Genomic DNA, 20707 nt, shown 5'->3' with positions numbered 1-20707 from the left:
GAAGTGTCAAGAGTATTACCTCTATTCTGGTCATGGATCCACGTAGAAAAGAACGGCTACCCATGCAAATCTAATTGCAGTACACAAGGTATAGACTAGTACTCACTGACTTACAAAGCTGTATGAAAAATTGCAGGACATTAAAATCTGTGTGGGGTATATATGCATCCATACTTACATATAAATACAGACACACACCTATATATGTGTGTGTGTATATATATATATATATATATACACACAAAAAGCACTGCTGGTGGAGTTTAATCAGTATTCATGTATAAAGCAGATACTGATTGCTACAAAGCAGAACCATATCTTTCAGCCAACAGAGGCTATTATCCCAAGTCACAGAGGAAAACTAAATAACATTCCAGGTGAAAATAACTGGAACTTTTTGGCATAATAGCTATTAGACAGCTGAACAGCTTGCCTAACAGCACGCAACTGAAGGGGCACAAGTAGGAATAACTATATAGCTGGGGGTTCTTCTCTACGGGCCACAAAACCAACTGAAAATTAGATTCAACAGGGGATTCAGAATGCACAACTTTGAAACAAAAATTGAAACCTAATAATAATAAAAAAAGACAAGTGCAGATTTGGAACTTTCTTCCTATTTCTAATCTATTTCCCAATTAAAAACCCCAACAGTCTAGACCAAAGGGCTCTCACAATGAACAGAAGGGATCTGTAATTACCGAACACCAATGTCCATGATAGAAGGAAGCACTGCCCATCCTTATCATGATACGACAAATGTAAGCCAAATATTGCCAGGTTAAAGTGCATGCTGGCCTTCTTCCATGGCATTTCAACCCACCCTACTTGCAGCTTAACTGGGCACATGTCCAACAACTTCCCCTTCAAAGCAAGCAATGATGAAAAGCCTTCAGCCCCTTGAGGACTCTGTGCTTACAACTGGAGGAAAAAACATCCTTGTCAGAGAGACAGTTTGACAGGAGTCAAGTTAGGGACAAATCCTCTGGGCCCTTTCCATCTCATCCTGGTCTTTCTGACTTCAACATCTGTCAGCAGGATATGCTCCCTGCTTTTTAATGCCGGTAAAAACCACAGGCAGATCAACACAGCAGTCCTGAGCAGGACAGAAAATGTTCATCATTCCATTTAATGCTGTTCTTTATTTCCACAGTTTAATTCTCCAAAGCAGTATATTTCCAAATCCTTCACCAAGTTCTGGTAATTTATTAACACATTCTCTGTAACTTCAAGGCCAATGGTTTAAAAATAATGTCATTTTTACATTTGTAACAAACGCATTTTTCAATATGTTTATGAGCTCTGATTTCATTAATGTACAGTCGCTCAACATCAGACTTGACAGACGTTAAGGGAGGTAAAGATGAAAACTCATTATAGGCATTGAGCTCAATAAGCCATGAAATGAAAAAGTAGTCTGGAGAACTCACTCTGTCCATAAAGTAACCAAGTACTAAATACCTTGACAATCTCTGACAACAAAGGTCACTCAGCATAGATCAGATTCTTCAAACTTCAGATTTTCTTTTGTTCTGTTACTTTGCTAAGTTCTCCCTTAACACAGTTTCAATGCTGTCACATAGGTAAAGCTGCAGATACGCTTTTTGATGCAAGGATTACTCTTCCAAGAGGTGCAACACTGCAGACCCCACGGACAGCTGTTACACCCCTCTGCTGTGACAGGTATTTGCAGTATTTAAACATTCCTCATAGAAACAAGTATCAGAGAATGACAATCTACCGAGTATATCCGTACACGTGACTTAAGACACAGAGTTTTTAACTTGAAGAGTTGTAACTTTTCATGGGTTTGAACCGCTGAAAGTCTTATCTTGTCACTCTGCAGATGTAACCTCAATAAAAATACCATTTTATTTAGAGAGTTTGTTTCATAACTGCCCATACTTAACAAGAAACAACTAGACATAAGCTACAGAAAGAAGTGCGGAAGTCTGGCTGCACACACTTACTAATGTCAATTCTTTCCTCCTCAATTTTCAGGTAATAGTTTATGTTAGAAATTAATAGGTATGGGGATTAATTAAAGAACATGCTTTTTTGGTTTTCTCATTTCTCTCTGGTACTTGACCGACAGACATCTAAGGTAAACTGACCCTGAGCCAGACTTCTCTAAATGACAGCACAGTGCTCCTCTGGGCTGACGGTCATTGCTGTCTACTGGCTGGGTCTGTATGAAAAGCAGATGCAATTTCCATGAGAAGCTTTATTCAGTTGGGCACTGCACGGTCCAGCCAGTGACAGCTCTGGATGAAAGAGCTACTGGAGTACACTGCTGCATCCTCCTGCATATTTCCCTGATACAAAATCTGGTCTTGTTCTGCTCTTCAGTCAGAATGCACATATGGGACTGAGACAACGAAACACACCCTATGTGGAATAGGCCAGTTTGCCCATGAGACAAATCACTTAACAGTTAAACAAACAAACAAACAAACATACAAACATACACTTCTGCTTCTTCAGCTTTGGAGATCTCAAAACCAATATATATTTGGTGTTCCTCTCCAGAGCTGAGAAACCCCACTGAGAATATCCTGCTTGCTTTAGGCACAGACTGGGCTAAGATTTCATTTTATATTACTACTGAATAACTGACTGTGGATTGCAGTGCAATTATAAGGAAACTGACCCTATCCCAAACTCCTCGATGGCAGCATATTGGTTGCCATTTGATCCATGCTTTGTAGCAGCAGCGTTATTTGCTTGTGGCAAGATATTGATTGGCAGAAAGAGGCAGACACCAAGTGCTTCTGCTCTTATGCTGGTGAAAGAAGAGAGAAGCCCTGTATCATTCTTGCATAAGATACCAGACTTTCTGTAGTGGAAAATAGTTGAAAAGCGCAAAATCCATTATGCATCCACAAAGGCAAAAGGGAAGCAACAACTTCAGGGAAACTATAGCCTCAAAGGATGATACAGGGCAAAAAGAAAATACTGCAGTCTTTATATGGACACACAAAGCTGTATTTTTCAGGAAAGCGCTTATTTACCTGATACCATGCCTCTTAACCAACAAGCAAGCAAGTCCCAATTCACGAACATGGCTACAGAACCACTGCTGTTAACCCACAGATTTTGGGGTTACCTCTTCCCAAGAGGCACACATACTGTAAACATGGACATCACAGTGTCCTACCCTCCCAGCTGCGTCCTTGTGCTCCAGGCATTCAGAGTGCTGTTTTGTCCAATTCTGTTTTCAATTCAGGCCATTTCAGAGCCTTCCCTTGGCAGCTGCCTGGTTAATCTCTCTTTGACAGATATCAAACTGTAGCCCTGCCTCAATCCTAGAATTTTATGTTCTAATCATAACTACGAGAGGATGAATGGAAGGAAGATGCTCCCAGTTAAGTAAATAAATGGAAGAGGCCAATTATAGAACTTCAGTTCTCACTAGGAACTTCCCCTTGCTACTTTTTTTTCTTCTGAGAGTTTTAAGAAAAATCTTGGACATCAGAGACCGTTTGTGGTTTTCCTTTGTTGAGTTTAGAAAAATGCCTTAGTCAGGAAAAGCCTATTTGATGACTCCTGATCGCTATTCCTGTTTGCTAGGCACAGTGTGTGGCCCTGGCTGCAACCACAAACTAAGCTTCTGGAAGGCAGCAACCAAAGAATGCCTCATCTGGGATTCCACAGCTGCCAGAGATTGTCCTTGCCGCTAAACGCTGGATCAGTCTCCTTACAGTCTATTTATAATGACATAAATTACCTAAAGTTTCCTCAAATCAGTGTTCAACTTAACACATGCCCAGCCACCTCATCACAAACATATACTTCCAGAAACTATTGTTCACATTCCTCCCTCATTCCATACTTCACTCAAAGGAATTTCCATAAGCAGCATAAGTAACAAGTTTATAGTTTTACCTGTCTGTGCAAGCTGATGTTTTGTGCCTTATGAAACTCCCACTATTATGCTTGAAGCACAGAAATTTTAAATGAGCTCAAACAATTTAAATGGAATATTTCAAGTAATATTTAAATAAGTACTTCTAGCTTTATAAACAACACTTAAAAATTAAACACAAAGGATTATAGCTCTTTCACAGGCATACAAAATTGAATTTATGGCCTCCAAATGGTTTATAATAATCTGATACCCAGTATCTTCTTTAGAACTACTCTGAAAAGAAATAAGAACTTGAAAATTATTTTGGCTAAAAGTGGTGCATAGATTTGGCTGGAAAAGTATCCCCCAAAATAACCAACATGCCTTCCCTCCCCCCAGAAAAACCACAAAAGGCCCACGAATTGATACTTCTCTCCCGGGACCCTCATCTTCATGAAGCCTGTACGTAATTAATATAAGATGGACATTCTGCTGTTAAATTTGGTAGGAAACAGATTGCAAGTATAAAATTTATTTGGACATGTGTGGCCATGGCAGCACAAACCACACATGTCCTTAAGGAAAAAGGCCCAGAGAAATGAGAAAATGTTAAAAACCTGTATTTGCATTCCACAATTCTGGTAAATCTCAACCAGACAGCAAAATTCTATTATAAAGAATCTCAAGCCTCCTACTCCCCCATCCCCAAATTACCAGTACTTAAAGCTGACTAATGCCTAGAGAGGGTTTTGCCTATTAGGTCTACCCATTAGAGAATTGTGATGGTATATTCCAGGTGCAGTCCTCAGCTGCTAACTTTTGGCCAGCAGATCTGTGTTCTGTGTTTGTACTTCACTTTCATTCTTCAGATTTAATTTACTTAAGAGTTGCAATCTAAGTCCCCATTTTTGCATATGCCTGGAAAATCAGTGACCACTAAGAGTTAAGTTTGTTACATGAGGAGTTTATGAAATATCTCTGTAAAGGTCACAAACACAGGCAAACAAACAAAAGACACAAAAGCTGCTTGCTGGATGCTTAACTCAGGAATTATTTCCTGACCTCATACAATGCTTTTTATCTAGATGATTTTCAAACAATGAAAACACTAAACTATATAAAAGAACAGTGGAATTTACAATCAGTGTGGCAACTTAGATAAATGGCAAGAGATGTGGCACACCAGGAAAAGGATTCTGATTGATAATAAATAAAAAAACCGAAGTTTCACTTCACTTCTTCCATTATTCCTTTTCATGGTTAAGTTCTTCTGTAATGTGGGCCATCTAAGAAATTAAATGCCAAGAGAAGCCATCTAATCAGTTACAGTAACTGCTTTCTATAGGCTGTTCCCCCTGGCAATGAGAAGTGAAACCTCTGGACAGCCATGTGGATGCATAGAAAGAGAACAGTAGAGAAGATATTTAGAAAACATGAGAACTTTACAGCTAAAAGCAGACTCTCCATCCAAATAAACCAGCCCTCAAAAGATCCTTACCGAAGATCCAGACCAGCTTCTTTCCAAAGTATGTCCATCAAACGCAAAATCTGGAGCGTCAACATGTCCTGCCGCAGATCTATAACGAGAGATTGAAACTGCTACTTCAATCTCTCAGTGTGCTGTAGACAAACTTCCTTATGTTTATAAAGCCTTCAGAAAAAGCAATCTCAAAATACTCAAACACTAAAGGTGAAGTTGGGATTAATCATAATTATATTACCATCATTGATCATGTACATACTTTGAAACCCAGTCAGAAGATGATGCTTCATTATGTTAGAGTAAATCATATTTGTTCTACAGCAGTACAGAGCAACAAGCTTAAGTGCAAGTGTGGGAACGAAGACAGAAAGGAAAAGTTTAAAGTTTTTAGCACTGCTTACCATCGCCATTTTTAAAGATGATCCCTACAAGATCTCCTCCAAACATCTTGTTGTTGTACACTATCCATAGAGGCTTCATTTTAGAATCCATATATCTACATTTCTCAACACTAGAAAAAAATATAAAGAAAGTTTCAGTCCAATAAGAGTAATTCAACTGAAAATATCCAAACATTGTGCAAACACAACAGAACACACAGACTTCCAGTCTGGAAGCACTGATATGTTACCTCTGCTTTCATTCTGCTACTATGCTATGAGCACTTACCAAGTTACAAACATATTGTTATAGATGGAATGTACTAGATACTGTGATTGACATACATATATCTAATGCTTTAATTAAACACCGTCATTTTCAGAGAAAATGATTTTCTTTATATCCTTTCCCATCAGCTTTTAAACTATAAAGTTTAAAGTGCTGTTAAAAGTGTTAATGTTTTTTGTGCTTATTGTTATAAACAGAAGCTAGAAATGCTGTCCAACTCATTTTTAGGCTTATATTTAATTCTATTTAGCTATGGTAATGCATTAACTAAGAGACTATTAAGTTTCAAGGTGGACCGCAAAAACCTCTAAACTTAACTGATAACTTAACCTTAGGCGGATTGCCAGCCGCAGGTCTTCTCTCACTATACAAGAAGTTTCTTAGGACAGCGTATCTGCTGAACAATGCAGCCAAAAGAAGTTACAGCACATACACGTTTCTGCTTTATTGTTCCCATGAAAAAGCTACAGTGGAATTTTATTCCCTCATTCTTAACTTACTGTAGTTCTGACAGTATAACAGAAGGATTCAGAGGAGACTGGAGGTCAGAAAGTGCTTCTCTGTAAGCATTTTGTTTCAAACACGTCTGCATTGCATCTTTTCCTTTTGCTTTGCTTTGCTTCATGGCATTCAGCTTAATTAAACTATTCAAAGTCTTCATTTTATTAAGGGCTTCCACCTGAAAGATATTTTATCTTTAAAAGTCATTGCTCTGATTTTACACATAATACAATGCAAAATCCCATTTCAAAACAAAAGGTAGTATTAAACAATTCTACAATTTTTTCAAAATGGAAATAATAGATGGCTATTAAGGCAGCCTTTCCCAAGCAACTCCTGCCCCAGAAATTTCATTTTCTTAAGTAGCAAAGACACTGATGGGTGAAAGCTCCCGAGCTTTGAGTCATCTTTTAAAGCATGACTTGACATTTCCAAAAACATGAATGAGGTATTGTAGTGTATATTTACACAAAGTCCTTCTTCAAGATACAATTTTTGCCCACTAATTTAACAAAGCCCTTAACACAGGTGCCTCTATCCATACTGAGGTTGAACAGAAATACTGAGTGCTTCACACTTTTAAAAATGAAACATTACTTGTGGTGAGCTATGGATGCGGATACTTCATTGCACACACCCTGTTAGTTGCATACAATGTGACATGGCCCTGTGACCACTTGCAGACAATTTTCACATGCGTAACTACACATCCTAACCTGTAAAGAGCAGATTCTTAAACGTTTGCTCATTAAAATCCTGCTGAAGGTAGACATAAGGCAAGTACTCTAATCAATTAAGGTGCTCCAAATCATAGTGTCTCATCTAAGCCATACTGTTACCTTAAACATATGTAAAAAGGCAAGACAATTCCTTGCAATCATGCAGGTGGGATTTAACCCTTTTTTCTACCCTTCTGTTTTGGAAAGTTTTCTACTGCTACGTAATTTCTAAGAAAACAAGTCAACTAATGATGCGAATGTATGTAACACTAAGAGAGAAAAGCCCTTCAATAACAAGCCTCAATAGCACATACAACAAATACAAGTCGTGCATTGCATCTACATCTAAGCAACTTGTTAGACATATATAAAATAGTTGTTAGAACAATCAGCTGTACTTGCACTAGCCACAGTTAACATGCTCAGTAATACACATTTTCTAGCAAACAGCATTGATTTAATAATTACAAAAGTTGATTTCTATACAAGGAAGCTTCAGTCTAACTTACAAGGTGCTGAGTCAAAACTTACCACTTCTACAGACAGAATGACCTCTGTCAGGCAGGATGCTGTGGAAATTGTATGCAGTTTGATTATAAAGCTGAGGCAGTGGAGACCTGCCAGGTCAGCCATCTGTCAAAACCAAAAGCATTCTGCTTTTCCACTATTCTAGGAGCTGTACAAACATCAGTGACAAGCGAACAAAATGGAACCTGTGCTGTACAAACAGGAACTTTTTGAAGTATTTCTACTTTGAATTTCTTCCGTGTTTGCACAGTTGGGAATTTTTTTGCCCCTTCTTTGATTGTACTGACATTGGTTTCCTGTGAAGTGCACGAAAACTTTAGTGACCTTAGGTCTATTGCTCCAAGCATTTCATCACCTAATCTTTGTATGATTTTGACAATACTAGCAAGCACACATGTCTAAGACATGGTCTCTCAAAGTTCTGTAACTTAGTTAGCTGCAGTAATAAAGAGCACAACAGCACATTCCTGTTCCATATGCCTCTCAAAGCATAGTTTCAACATAGACGGTATCAAAACGGTTAGAAACAACACTCAACAGACAAGTACCTACTGGGTGAGTCTCTGTGGCCTGATACAGCAAATACATTCATTCCAGAGATTGTTTTCAAAAGATTTTTATTATCATAATATAAATTCATTGCTAAAACTGCATTAGAGACTTCAAAAGTGATTTGTGAGTCTCTCTTAGTGATCTACTGATACACTTGTACTTAAAAGCAAACCTTGAAGATTTACTAGGGTATTTAACAGCAACCATCTCTTTTTTTTGTTTGTTTTCTGTAAATGGTATATTTTTGTGTCGTGTCCTGAACCATACTATATTATCACTAAAACGTGTATTTGATTTGCTTCAACACCTCTATTTCCAAGGAATACTGCATTATACTACAACTTCACAGGGTTTTGCATCAGCTTTTCACAAAAGCCAAAGCTGCAGGAAGCAGTTCAGGAGTCATCTAACCAACGTTTAGATGGAAAAGTAATAGTTTCTAATGAACAAGCTACCCTTACTGGGGTAAAAAGGTCACAAGTCTCCAGTGCACAGAAACCCTTATTCAGTTAATAACCCAGGCAGCCTTCTGCTCTGTCCAGAATACAAGCAGGCTGCTTAAAGTACCTCACACAACTTGGTACACTATAAATCCAGCTCCCTACCTCCAAGGCCCCACAGCACTAGCTGCTTTCTGTACCAGGGAGGACACTCCATCATCCATCTGGTTTCTCTTTCATTCCTCTGTCTCACCCATGTTTTCTTCTCCTCCCTGCTCCCCAAGAGATGGATTTTGCCAAGGAAACCAATATGGCCCACAGGAGCAATTGTCTCAGTTACAAGCTAGGATAACTCAAGGTTCAAAAAAGGGAAGTCTATACCTGTTTAGCAAGTACTTTCATATGAGCAACACTTCCTCGGCAGTAAGCTTCAAGTATCAAACCAAACTGTATTGAAACGGCAGGTATGTGGACCTCTGACCTATAAGAGGAAAAGCTGCTCATCAGACCACAGCACTTACAGATTGGCATTCTTCAAGTCATTATGATAATGAAAAACACCCATATAAGGAAATAAAAAAAAATAAAAATAAAAATAAAACAACAAGAAAATAAACAGCAAAACACCTCTTGGTCATGCAGAGAAAACAAAGTCAGATTTCTAAAGAAATAACAGAACATTTATGTACTGAAGACTATGAGGACTGGCCAGATTCTGTGCATGTCCCTTGATGCCAGGTATAGGACTGCTCTGGAGACAGTAATGTAATAGGTAGTGACTGGATATTTGTTTTCAGGAACCCCTTTTATTCAAGACAGTAGTACTTATAAGCCATAGAAGGTGACACTGACAATCAGGGCTGACGCTAAACTACGTGTTCTCAAATCTTTCTAACTGAAAACCCCAAATTTGCCTCCGGGGGAACACTTTGAAATAAGCCACTGAACCTTATACCAAAGCCAATTATCCTTAAAACATTTTCATGTAGTACTTCTTCTTTTTATTTAGAAATATTAAGTAAATTGTACTTGGAAGTCAGAATGTACCTATGGTCCATTCCACAAGGTGGCTCCCTTTCAGGGAACCGGTCACCAAAAGTAGCACCTACACAAAGAACTGCTTTTATTTTGTTAGACTCTCAAAGATAATACAAATTTTGCTCACCTGAGAGGTATAAATATTGTATTTCTACTGCATACACAGCCAAAACAAACACTAAGGTTATATACAAACCTAACTTATCAGGGAGTTACAGCTGAATGCAGTTGGGAATACTTTCATCAAACAGCAGATTACAAATCACTGTGATATATTCTCAGTCATAGACATGCTCCGATCTATAAATGCCAAAGGTAAAGAAACATAAAGAGGACTTGCAGGGGACTACAGTAACAGCTCAGTTAGAAAAATCCTCAAGCAATCACATTTGAAAGTCCAGTCAGGCTCCATAGTTTCAGAAGGATGTAAGGGAAAAACTCCTACCTTAGATGCCAAAACAACATCTGTCCTATCCTCCTATTAGCGAGTGCTCTCTCTAAGAGAAATCTGGAGAGTGCACAATCAAGAAAAGGTTCATATTTCAGGACTTGCACAAGTTGAAGGAGATACTGAGAGAGCTCTTCATCACTAGAATGAGGTACATAAAAGCAGTTAGTTACAGAGTAACTAGATTAACGATATTCCAGAAACTGAGATGCATAGGACAAATCCAACAGTTTTGTTTCAATAGCAACAGTCTCCCAGTTTTTCAATCGCATGGAGAGGGACAATAATACACAGTTAGTGCAAGTGCCAGAGTGACGAATTCATCACTAAGTTGTATCTCCAGCAGTGTCTTATGGCTTTGAAAACTGTAACTGATAACCTGGTGTTCTGTCACAGGTTTTTAGAAGACTAAAATCTAAGCCTCAGTGCTAGGTTAAGTACCTGGGAAATTCACTATTTCAAATTATTTCAGACTGGACACTGGCTGCCTTTGAGCACTCAAACCTCGGACTGAGAAGCTGGACTTGTGGAACCACAGAAAGAGGAACCTAGCAGTTACCTACAGTGGGCATGGACAAGAACTGATAATAATTACATATACCCATCAAAGTCACTCAGCTTACAAAGAAGGGGGAGCAGAGCATTGATTCTACTGAAAGAAATTCAATTACTGCGTCTGTAAAAGTTACTACCTGTGAGCTAATAGGTGTTAATTTATTAAGATACACCTATAAAGTGATCCATTGAGCCAAAACTTTTTGTTGGGGTTTTGTCTGTTGGTGTCGTTTTGGTTGTGTTAGTTTTTTTATTCCTACCAACAACATAAAGGTTAAGGAAAAAATACATACATCATCTCTGAGAAACCAAACAGTGCCCAAATTACTCCTACAAGTGCACATTTAAGTATTTAGCCACATAAACATAGCTTTATAAGGCCTCTGTGCTAATTAACTACTTCAAGTAATATTATGACATTATAAAAATATTTCCAATAATTCTCTATTAAATCTTGTATTTTCCTCCCCCCCAAAAAACCTCTCAGACTTGACAATTACGTTACTCTAGTACAAATGTGAAGGTTTTACATTTGAGTATCTTTTCAAAAAGGCCTGCAGAATTCAAGTTCTCTTCCTAAGACAGAAGGAAAAAGAGTCAAAATTCTGCCCATCGCTTGAAGACTGCAGAGAAGCAAACACTGAATTTTCATTCACTTCATCTTAGCCTGAAAAACTTCAGTAACTTGAAAAGATTTTCAATTATGATGCTTTTTATTTAAGCTCATGTATTATTCTATTTCTGCTAAAAGGATCACCTTTAGGTTACAGTTTTTACCAGCTGTCTTCATTAGACTTTTTAATGATGTTGAAAACTGATTTCTGACAGCAGCTGAATATGATTTTGCTTCAGAGCCAGAAAGAATTCTCAAAGTAACTCCAGATGTAACAATTCAGTATTATTTAGGATAGCCCAGAAGCTAAATTGCTCCTTTGCATTCTAAAGAAGTCAAAATACTCTTGGGTTTTATTTACCCCCAAAAGTCTAGCCTTGACCATTAAAAGAATTAATCATTAAACTATTCACCACAGACAATTTAGAATTCAAGGACAGGAAATAGGCAGTAATGCTGCAAATGCTACTGTTATACAGATTTGCCTTGCATTACCATAAACAGCAAAATTATATGTGATAAAGAACTGCACATAGCAAAGTCTACAGTGAAGAACAAAAAAATCAGTAATTCTCTGTTTTATTATACACTACAGCTTACATTTGTATGACATGATACAGTGAATCGCTGACAGGATCTGAGGTAGCTGGATGGCAATTTTTATACTATTAGAACATTGTAATATTTTCTCCCTTTGTTCTTAGAAAGATCTCACACTATCTTGCTCTCCTTTTGTCCAAGGAAGGGTTGGTTGAAGACATGGCCCTCCCTGGGACAAAGGCACACTGCTGTTCTCTCAGCAACACGGAATAATCACTGAATACACAATGCCAGAATACGGCTTTATTTGGTTGCCAACGTGCTTATCTAGAAATTAGCCTGCTTTATTTGGCCTTCTATTCATGGCAGGCAGTGTGCTTAAATCTATCCTTTGGGGTTTTTTTTGTTCCTATAAACAAACAGAATGAAGTTTTTCACTGCAGGTGTCCATGCATGCTGAAGTAATAAAATATACTCACCTCATTTGTTTTAAACAACCCACTGCGTATTCTCTGACGTACTGGTCTGGATAATTGAAATCCAACAATTCTAATGCTTCTCTGGGCAGCAGTTTGGGCCATATCTGAAGGAGAGCCTGAAGCTGTTTTAAAAAGAAGATTCTTAGGTTACAGGTAAAGTAAGTATTGAAGAACACAGGTGGGTATAAGTGCCCAAAAACCATTCCCACTAACAGAAGGAGGTTACACACTGGTCAGGGGAGAGCAAATAATTATGGGAAAATAGGCTCACTTCTGATTATGTTTCTTACCCTTTCAAATGATCCAGATTATGTTTTGGGCACCAGGTGTCATTTATACTTAGTCTGAAATACCAGTTTCTTCATACATAAGACACAATGACAGTAAATAATGATAAGGTAACCCCAAATATGTATGTATTAGAAAGAGCTTCAATAATACTTAGCTAATGTTGATAATGTTTTGTAAATGTTCTCATAAACATATAAATATTTTGGTAATGGAAAAAGTTTTCTATTTAAGAAAAATAGGGTTTTGCTGAGAGACCTACACCAAAGCTATTTATCCACCTCAATTGATGGAGCCTTTTCCCACAGGCACTGTGAATAGTAATGAGCATTAGTTGCAAAATGGATGATTCGGGTTAGATATTAAAAAAATTTCCCAATATTGAAGACAATGGTGTGCTGGAAAAAAATACAGAAACCACTAGTGTTATTATTTTGGACTACCAAGAACAACATCTAGAGGTCTCAAAAAAATCAACTGGTTTTATCACATTTCAATGAAGCTACATGATATATACATATCATTTCTATATAGGTATCATTTCTAATGATATGTATATCGTGGTGTGGCTGGAGCAGTAGTACATTATTGCTCCAAATAAACAATCCAGAATGCGTAAATGCAGTGCATTAACAGAACAAGGTTTTTCTTCTCTGTAGGAATGATCCACAACTCATGATAAAAACACCCCTTCCTACAAATTAGATAATACAGGTACTTCATATTTAAACAGCAACTTAAAATATGAATGCTTAGGAAGTTCTTATTTTCCTCCTGATTTAGGAATTCTTTTTACACCAATAGTGAAAAATCTCCATTTCTACCATATGACATAGTTCAACCAGTGCTTCCAGTTCAACTATGACAAACACGTGTACATCATAGCCTCAGCCTGCGTGTAACAGACATGTTCATAACACTGTTTAAACACCTATGGGACAGATTCTGAATGGGTTCATCTGTGCAGTTTTGTGAAATTCAGAAGGCAAGAAACGGGCACAGATCATTCCCACTGCAAAGCCAGTGGCCATGCTACAATTCCAGAAGCAGGAGAAAGAATCAAACTGCTTTCATGGGCAAATACTGGTACGAACATACGTAAGATTACATGAACTAAAACTAAAGGTATTTTTAAATACAGATGTCTTAATTTCACAGAAATATACAAGCAAATATCTATTCAATCCATAGTAAGGTTCAACAAGGTCATGCAGAACTACAGGCATCAACATGTACATATCATGGATACTTATAGGGATTCTGAAAGAAATACTAACACTGAGCAGACATTTAATACAATAAAGCAGATGTTGGAAATGCAAGCAGCAGCTCTGCTTGCAGACACACAGCAAGAAACTTCAAAACAAATGTGTTGGAATTTCTAGACAGCCTACTTAAAATGAGGTGCGGAATCAGTAAAAACATAGAAACATTTTGTTAATCATGACTGATCATGAGTGAGAACCTGAAGTACAGTCTGAAAAGACAAGAGAAAGACATGCTGCATCTATCAGTTACTTCATTTTGAAAGTCATGGCCTACAGCATGTACATTAACTATGAAGTTCATTTGAAGTTACATACCTTCTCACTTTGACTGCTGCAATGATTTCAGAGGTTATTACAATGGGAAAATGTTAAGTGATATGAGCTTAGAAGAAGCATGATCTAAACGAGCTATGAAACAGACAAGGAAATTCCCCAAATACCCACTGCTCTGGTCACCTTCTCCCTTGGAATTAAGAGGGAAATGCATTCCAACTAGCTTCACATCCCAGGCACATCCCAGACTTCTCAAAAGTGCAGGTGAATGGGTATCAGTGATAACACCACTCATTTGTAACGACATTTGACAGTTCAAAATAAATGGTTCACACTCTTAAAATTTCTTTGCAGTATCAACCATGTTGCACACAGGAAACACTGCACACTTCTCTCACATGGTTTGTAACTCCTGACAAGCTGTGAGGAAATGAGGAACATGAATTCTCAACAACAATCTAAAGGTTTAGAGAAAACTCAAATTTAGCCTTAGAGTGCCAGTATTTCTGTATTTCTATACAGATATAACTACATTTTTTTCCTAAAAGACAAGTCTACTGTAAGAGACAATGCAGTTAAGCACATGTGGGTATTTTTACTGCAGTTGTTTCAAGTACTTGAGAAAATTAGTTGTAATTTTTCTAGTTCTTATTAATGATGGTGTCACTTGATTGAAAGTCAAAACAAGCAATGGTTTTGTTTGTTTTTAATAATGGCTAAGCCCTGCTTTGAAAATAAATAGTGAGTTCTGCTACTAACAGGTTCTTCCATCCTCCTGCTATGCTGAGCAAGGAGGTTACAGAAACAGGAAGGACGAACACCTTCAGAATCCTTCAGTGCAACTACTCCACCTAACTATTACAATACAGTAACAGCTAGGATGGTATCTATATGGTAAATAACACAAGAAAGCTGCTTTAATCCATTGTACATAACTCTATGGGAACATTGAAGTAACAGATTAAAGACAGTCTACAATCAAATACTTCATTTGTTGAAAACCTTACTACCTTTGAGCTGCATTAACAGAAACCGGAATATAGCTACACTGTTCATTTTTCCTATAAACAGCTGGTGTTTGGCTGGTTTTTGACTTGATTTTGGGTTTTTGTGGGCTTTGTTGGTTGGCTGGCTTTGATACTTTGAACTTTTTTTGCCTTATGTGTCAAGACTTTTACTGAAATACTTATGGTATTTACAAACCTCCTAGTGCCACAGCATGTGTGCTGTAGCAGCACTAATACTGCAATATACAGCTAGTACTACATTGACTTAATTTTCATGTGAGGTAAACAATGTGTCTTGCTAATGTTGGAATTCACAGAATTCCTGAGACTGCCTTGAATGACCTGAAAAGGTAAGTCACTGGGAATACTTACATATATTTTTGCAATATTGAGTGTGTTTAAGGGTAAGATCTCATTTTTCAGATGGGGTATTCTTGCTGCCAACTGTCTATAGATAAGCAAATATCAATACTACATTCTTTCCACAAGCCAGATGACTATGTGTTTTCAGCCATTTGTTTAAATAAAATGCTTTATACTTATTGTTTAATATCCCAAAATTTAAAGGACTTTGAGCTGTAATCTAACATGCATACTCCAAATAACTCTGCGGAACTCTGTTTCCAAAGGCCATATCAAAGCAAGCAATCAGAATGCCTTTTCCTTCACATATTTTAATGAGTAAACAAATACTTGCTTTTATTCCTACAGGTTATATCTCCAGATAACTTCTAATAATTAACAATAAATTCAGAAGCATATAATGAACGTACTAAGGAACAAAGCGTTCTTGCACATGAGAACACAAGGAATGTGTGGGTGCTGTATTTTGTTAGTGGTGTGTTCATGGCACAGACATTGAGCTAGGATGAAACTCCATGTAATTTTAGAAGTTCACAAAACATACACCTAGCTGGTAGGAAGGAAATAATATCAACTAAGCTGGAGGCAAAGTAAGATTCTGATGGACTGGATAATTACAAAAATCACATGATGAATAGATGGAAGTCAAGTTTTCATGGGGTGGTTTCCTTTTCTTCCAATTACACCTAGCTTGAAACAGATGAAAGTCAGAATAGTAAAGCTACAATAGAAATTTATGCTACCTATCACAATACTAGGGCAAATGTTTTTTTTTGTTTAGGATAAGCAGATGAACAGTGAGCACTGCACGTGTGAACACTGGCCAGACATTTACTGTTTTGCCCAGCCTCCTCTTTACGCACCCAGACTAAAATGTTTGAATACAAATCCATGAATCTGTTATTTTATTACTTTTAAGCAAGTCTGTCAAGCCAGAATTGTTTCGTTATAAGCTCATATAATTTTCCTATATCAAGGTTCCACTTATTCCCAAGAAGTGTCACAAGAGTTGTATTCCATTTGGGTAAATACAGAAAAAGGCAGCTCTAGCAACTTCTTTACAGTAAAGTGAAATAACCTTGTGCATCTATACAGCAAAGAAATTGCATAGTTTCACTGAAAATGTAGTCTTGTATCACAGCACCAGTCTTAAAGTCCATAATTACTTAGAGTTACCTGAAAGAGACTCTATTTGGTCAATCAACATGATGAGAAGAGAGTACTTTATTTTGTGCCTCTAGTGGGTACTGTATCTCTGAAGAATCATGTCTGCCTCTAAGAGGTTTAATTACGCAGTCCAAGATGTGGAATTTTGTAATATTTGAGAAAGTTAACTTTTTAGAAGAACCTTTATTTCAGATTTTGATTTTACTCCATCAGTGAAGATACTCAACACTCAGCTGGACACAGTCCTGCTCTAGCCAACTGTGCCTGAGCACAGGGGCTAGACCGCATCATCTCAAAAGGTCCCTTCCAACCTAAATGATTCTGTGAAATTCCTTGCACTTAAGATCAAAGTTGAGCACAAGATATTAAAGTTAGCCTGTATAAATTCATTGCTGTGCTTTCCTCATCATTTAGAGAACCTCTGAAATGCATTCTGGGTTTCTTTTTGCTTTATTTTAGCTATTAAGTTCTTGCTTATGTGTCCATGCCACAGAAGGTATACAATGAACTTGGGTTTATACAACAGTACCATTTCAAAATGCCTGTATGTGGGAAAGAAGCCCTATTTATTCATTATTCGACTCCAGGATTTCTCCCCAGCATCATTGCCTTTTCCCTTACCTGAGCAACATCTTCAAGTTTGTTCCATTTTAAAGAGAGCAGCAGTTTTGGCAATGATTGTGGAAAATTTTCACGACAGTCATATCGCAAAGTCCAAATAAGATCCATTTCATTTTCACAGAGTTGAGATAAAGGATCTCTTTCCATTATTTCTTTTAGCACAACATAAAACTTCTTACCACCTCGACCCTAGAAAATAAGAAACATATAAAATAAATAATGTTTTGATATATTCGCTAGGATTTTTGTAGTTTTGCTCAAATACTAGAAATCCTATACCAGGAAGAACATCAGCTAAAACTCATGAAATACAGGGGAATGACTATGCCTCTCTTTCAGATTTCTTTAAGCTGTAAAGAACTGTAACTAGTAGGTTCAAAATCCAGTGTACAGAAATTTTGAGAGAAGTAACTCAACTTTAAAGTTAATTGACACTAGATGGCAATATTTCTATTTTCCTACTCTAACATGGAGAACTTTCATTTAGGATGCATGTACTTTCTCCTTCTGTTTTTCAAGTGAGCAAATTTAAGAGAAGTACGTATAAATCTGTCTTTTCCAGACATTAGTACTGATTCTGTAGATCAGTTTGTATAACGAGTCTTCACACTGGCTCAGCTAATACCTTCTGTCCCCGGCCATGCCTCTATGCAAACTGCAAGGGCAGAAATTAAAGCAGTAATATCAGCAGCAATAGCATTCCATAAATTAATGGGAGATAAAAAGACCCTGCTGCTTCTGAGTGAGGAATTAGTATTTGAAGGGAAAAATTAGTTTTAATACATACTTTGAAAAACAATACGGCAAGCTTAAAATACCAAAGGCAGCTTTATCTTCACAAAGCTGAAGAAGTTTCTACATAATTTTAAGACGTAGGCCAAAGGTCTTTACATTAATGGAAAATAAAAAACAAAGGAAAGTTCAGAAGAAATGGTAGCAGAAACAAACAGCTCTCATCAAATAACATTTTGCACAGGTATTCCACCTGACAAAAAAACCACATCTGCTGTACACAGAACTTAAGTTTAGCTCCTTTAGAAATGATAAATGCCTGAGCCTTGCATTGTGCTAAAATGCTTTAAGTATTTTCATGTAAAAATACCACCTAAGTACAAATTCTTTAGCAGTGAACATAAAAAAGTAGTTGAAATGCAATGCTTGTTTGGTAAAACTAAGTACATAGTCTGTTTCTGTATCAAAACAAACAGTCTTGACAATAAGATGATTCTTTATCTAGAAATACTGAATCTTTTCATTTGAAAGTTGCAATCCTCTCAAGCTGGCATGCTGCTGTTGAGGATTTTCAAGTATTTGCCACGAAGTTGTTTGCAGCAGCAATAACTTTTCACTTTTCTTGAGTGCTTTAGGCACTTGGCATTGCAACTGACATGTATGTTCATTAACTACTTGATTCTTATATAAAATACAGTTGTTACTGCGGATTCCAACTGTGCTTTAAAAACCATTTTTAATTGCAGTCTTCAGTATTTGGTCAAAACACCTTCGGATGCAGGTGATCTTTTTCCTCAAGGTAGAACTATCCAAATCCTCAAAAAAAGGATATAAACACCATATTTAGGAAACATTTTTAAAAGAGCTTATTTTGAAACTTCATAACTGACAACACTGAGCAATTTTCCAGCAATACTTTATTCCACCTAGGAATGTTTTCCAGATTCAGATAGAATGTAAATCACAGCTGTGTGCCAAACCCATAGAGTATGTAAAGCAAGTGTGCTTCCTGTCAGAAAACAGCCAAGTCCAAGATATATTGAAAAAAGGGGATATATACCTGAATGTTAAAGCAGTTCAAAGTGAATTACAGAAGAAAACAGAGCCAGCAGAACTGTCATCATTTGAGCAGTTGATGTATTTCTAAATTAATGTAGAAGATAAAAACCAAAAAGCCCCAGAAAAGTAGTTTTTAACTAGTCTTTAGCAGGTGCTTACCGCCATTGCAGCATTGTCACTGCTCCTTGCAATCTCAGCTGCCTTTTCAAGTATCTGCAAAGACATGTTTTTAAATACATTAGATTTAAAACCAAATCTGACTGCACTGGGAAAGTAAGTATTGTAGAAATGAAGCAAATATTATAGAAATGAAGGAATATTTCATAGAATCACACAGAATCGTTAGGGCTGGAAGGGACCTCTGGAGATCATCCAGTCCAACACCCTGCCAGGCAGGAGCACCCAGAACAGGAATGCACCCAGGTGAATGTCTCCAGAGAGGGAGACCCCACAACTCCCCATGGCAGCCTGTTCAGTGCTCTGCCACCCTCAGTGTAAAAACCACAATGCCTTAATGCTGTGTTTGACCCTTGCCTCCTTGTGCTTTTTAGAGTTAATTGGTTTGCAAATGAACTTCGAAAGTTTCTACAATTCTAAGCTTTGTTCAACTGAACTACCAGCCCAATGCATTCCTCCTGCACCAGACAACAGTTTTCTTCTCGATTATCTTTTGCTCACTTAGCCCTAAACAGCTGTTCAGTGCAAGTGGATTGACAGTAAGATCAAAAAGAATAATCCATTTTTGCACATTATGTTTCTTAAAATAAAGATCTGTCATCTGATTCTGTTTTCTTGGCAGAAACAAGCAACGAGACAGATAAAATTAGAAGCAGCCACACACCAAGGAAGTCTCATGTAGACAATTCTGAAAACCAGATTCTCAGCTGATGAAACTCAAGCAGCTACAGTGTTACTCCTGATTCAACAGGACCTTCACCAAAAGAACCTGTCAGAGACTGGGTATTGTAGTCTCTTTTGCAGTATTTAAAGTATATTTCAGTAAAAATTTCAGTATACCTGCAGAAATTGAATGCATTATCAAATAGTTTAGGGCTCTGATTTTCCCCGATACCACAAAACAGCTTCTTAACTCTAGGGAACAGCAAGTAGCAAAAGGTACTAGAAAAAAAAACCAAAACATTTCCTCAAAGTTGAATGCTTCCAATGTCTTACTACCAGCTCTGTAACAGTATTCTGGGCTATTTCTCTATCTGATACTGAGGATTTCTCAGGATCCCGAAGGGGGTAAGAGCCACAAAATAACTAAATCAAGCAGCCAAACCAAAGTTACAAGGGATCAGAGAATCATAGAATGGTTTGGGTTGGAAAGGACCTTAAGATCATCTGGTCCCAATCCCCCTGCCATGGGCAGGGATGCCTTACCCTAGACCATGTCACCCAAGGCTCTGTCTAACCTGGCCTCAAACACTGCCAAGAATGGAGCATTTACAACTTCTCTGGGCAACCTGTTCCAGTGAAGACCATCAGACACTACCTTAACATCAATACATGAGGTA

The 20707-nt window shown here is 37.5% G+C and overlaps 1 protein-coding gene across 2 annotated transcripts in view; it reads right to left on the bottom strand.

Annotated features, from left to right (window-relative positions):
• The window catches only part of PIK3CB (phosphatidylinositol-4,5-bisphosphate 3-kinase catalytic subunit beta), a 103175-nt gene that overhangs the window by 5917 nt on the left and 76551 nt on the right, over positions 1-20707 (bottom strand). For both annotated transcript variants that reach the window (XM_057429033.1, XM_057429034.1), the window contains exons 12-19: positions 19350-19403; positions 17400-17588; positions 12413-12534; positions 10223-10366; positions 9121-9220; positions 6500-6678; positions 5732-5841; positions 5346-5424 (exon numbers count right to left, since the gene is read on the bottom strand). In XM_057429033.1, coding sequence (XP_057285016.1) covers positions 5346-5424; positions 5732-5841; positions 6500-6678; positions 9121-9220; positions 10223-10366; positions 12413-12534; positions 17400-17588; positions 19350-19403 — 977 coding nt within the window. The remainder of the gene's footprint in view (positions 1-5345; positions 5425-5731; positions 5842-6499; positions 6679-9120; positions 9221-10222; positions 10367-12412; positions 12535-17399; positions 17589-19349; positions 19404-20707) is intronic.

This window comes from Pezoporus wallicus, unplaced genomic scaffold (assembly GCF_028554395.1).
Source record: "Pezoporus wallicus isolate ANWC-B61680 ecotype Strahan unplaced genomic scaffold, APGP_CSIRO_Pwel_v1 contig_593, whole genome shotgun sequence".
NCBI classification, from domain to species: Eukaryota; Metazoa; Chordata; class Aves; order Psittaciformes; family Psittacidae; genus Pezoporus; species Pezoporus wallicus.
This window is presented reverse-complemented; position numbering and strand designations above follow the sequence as displayed.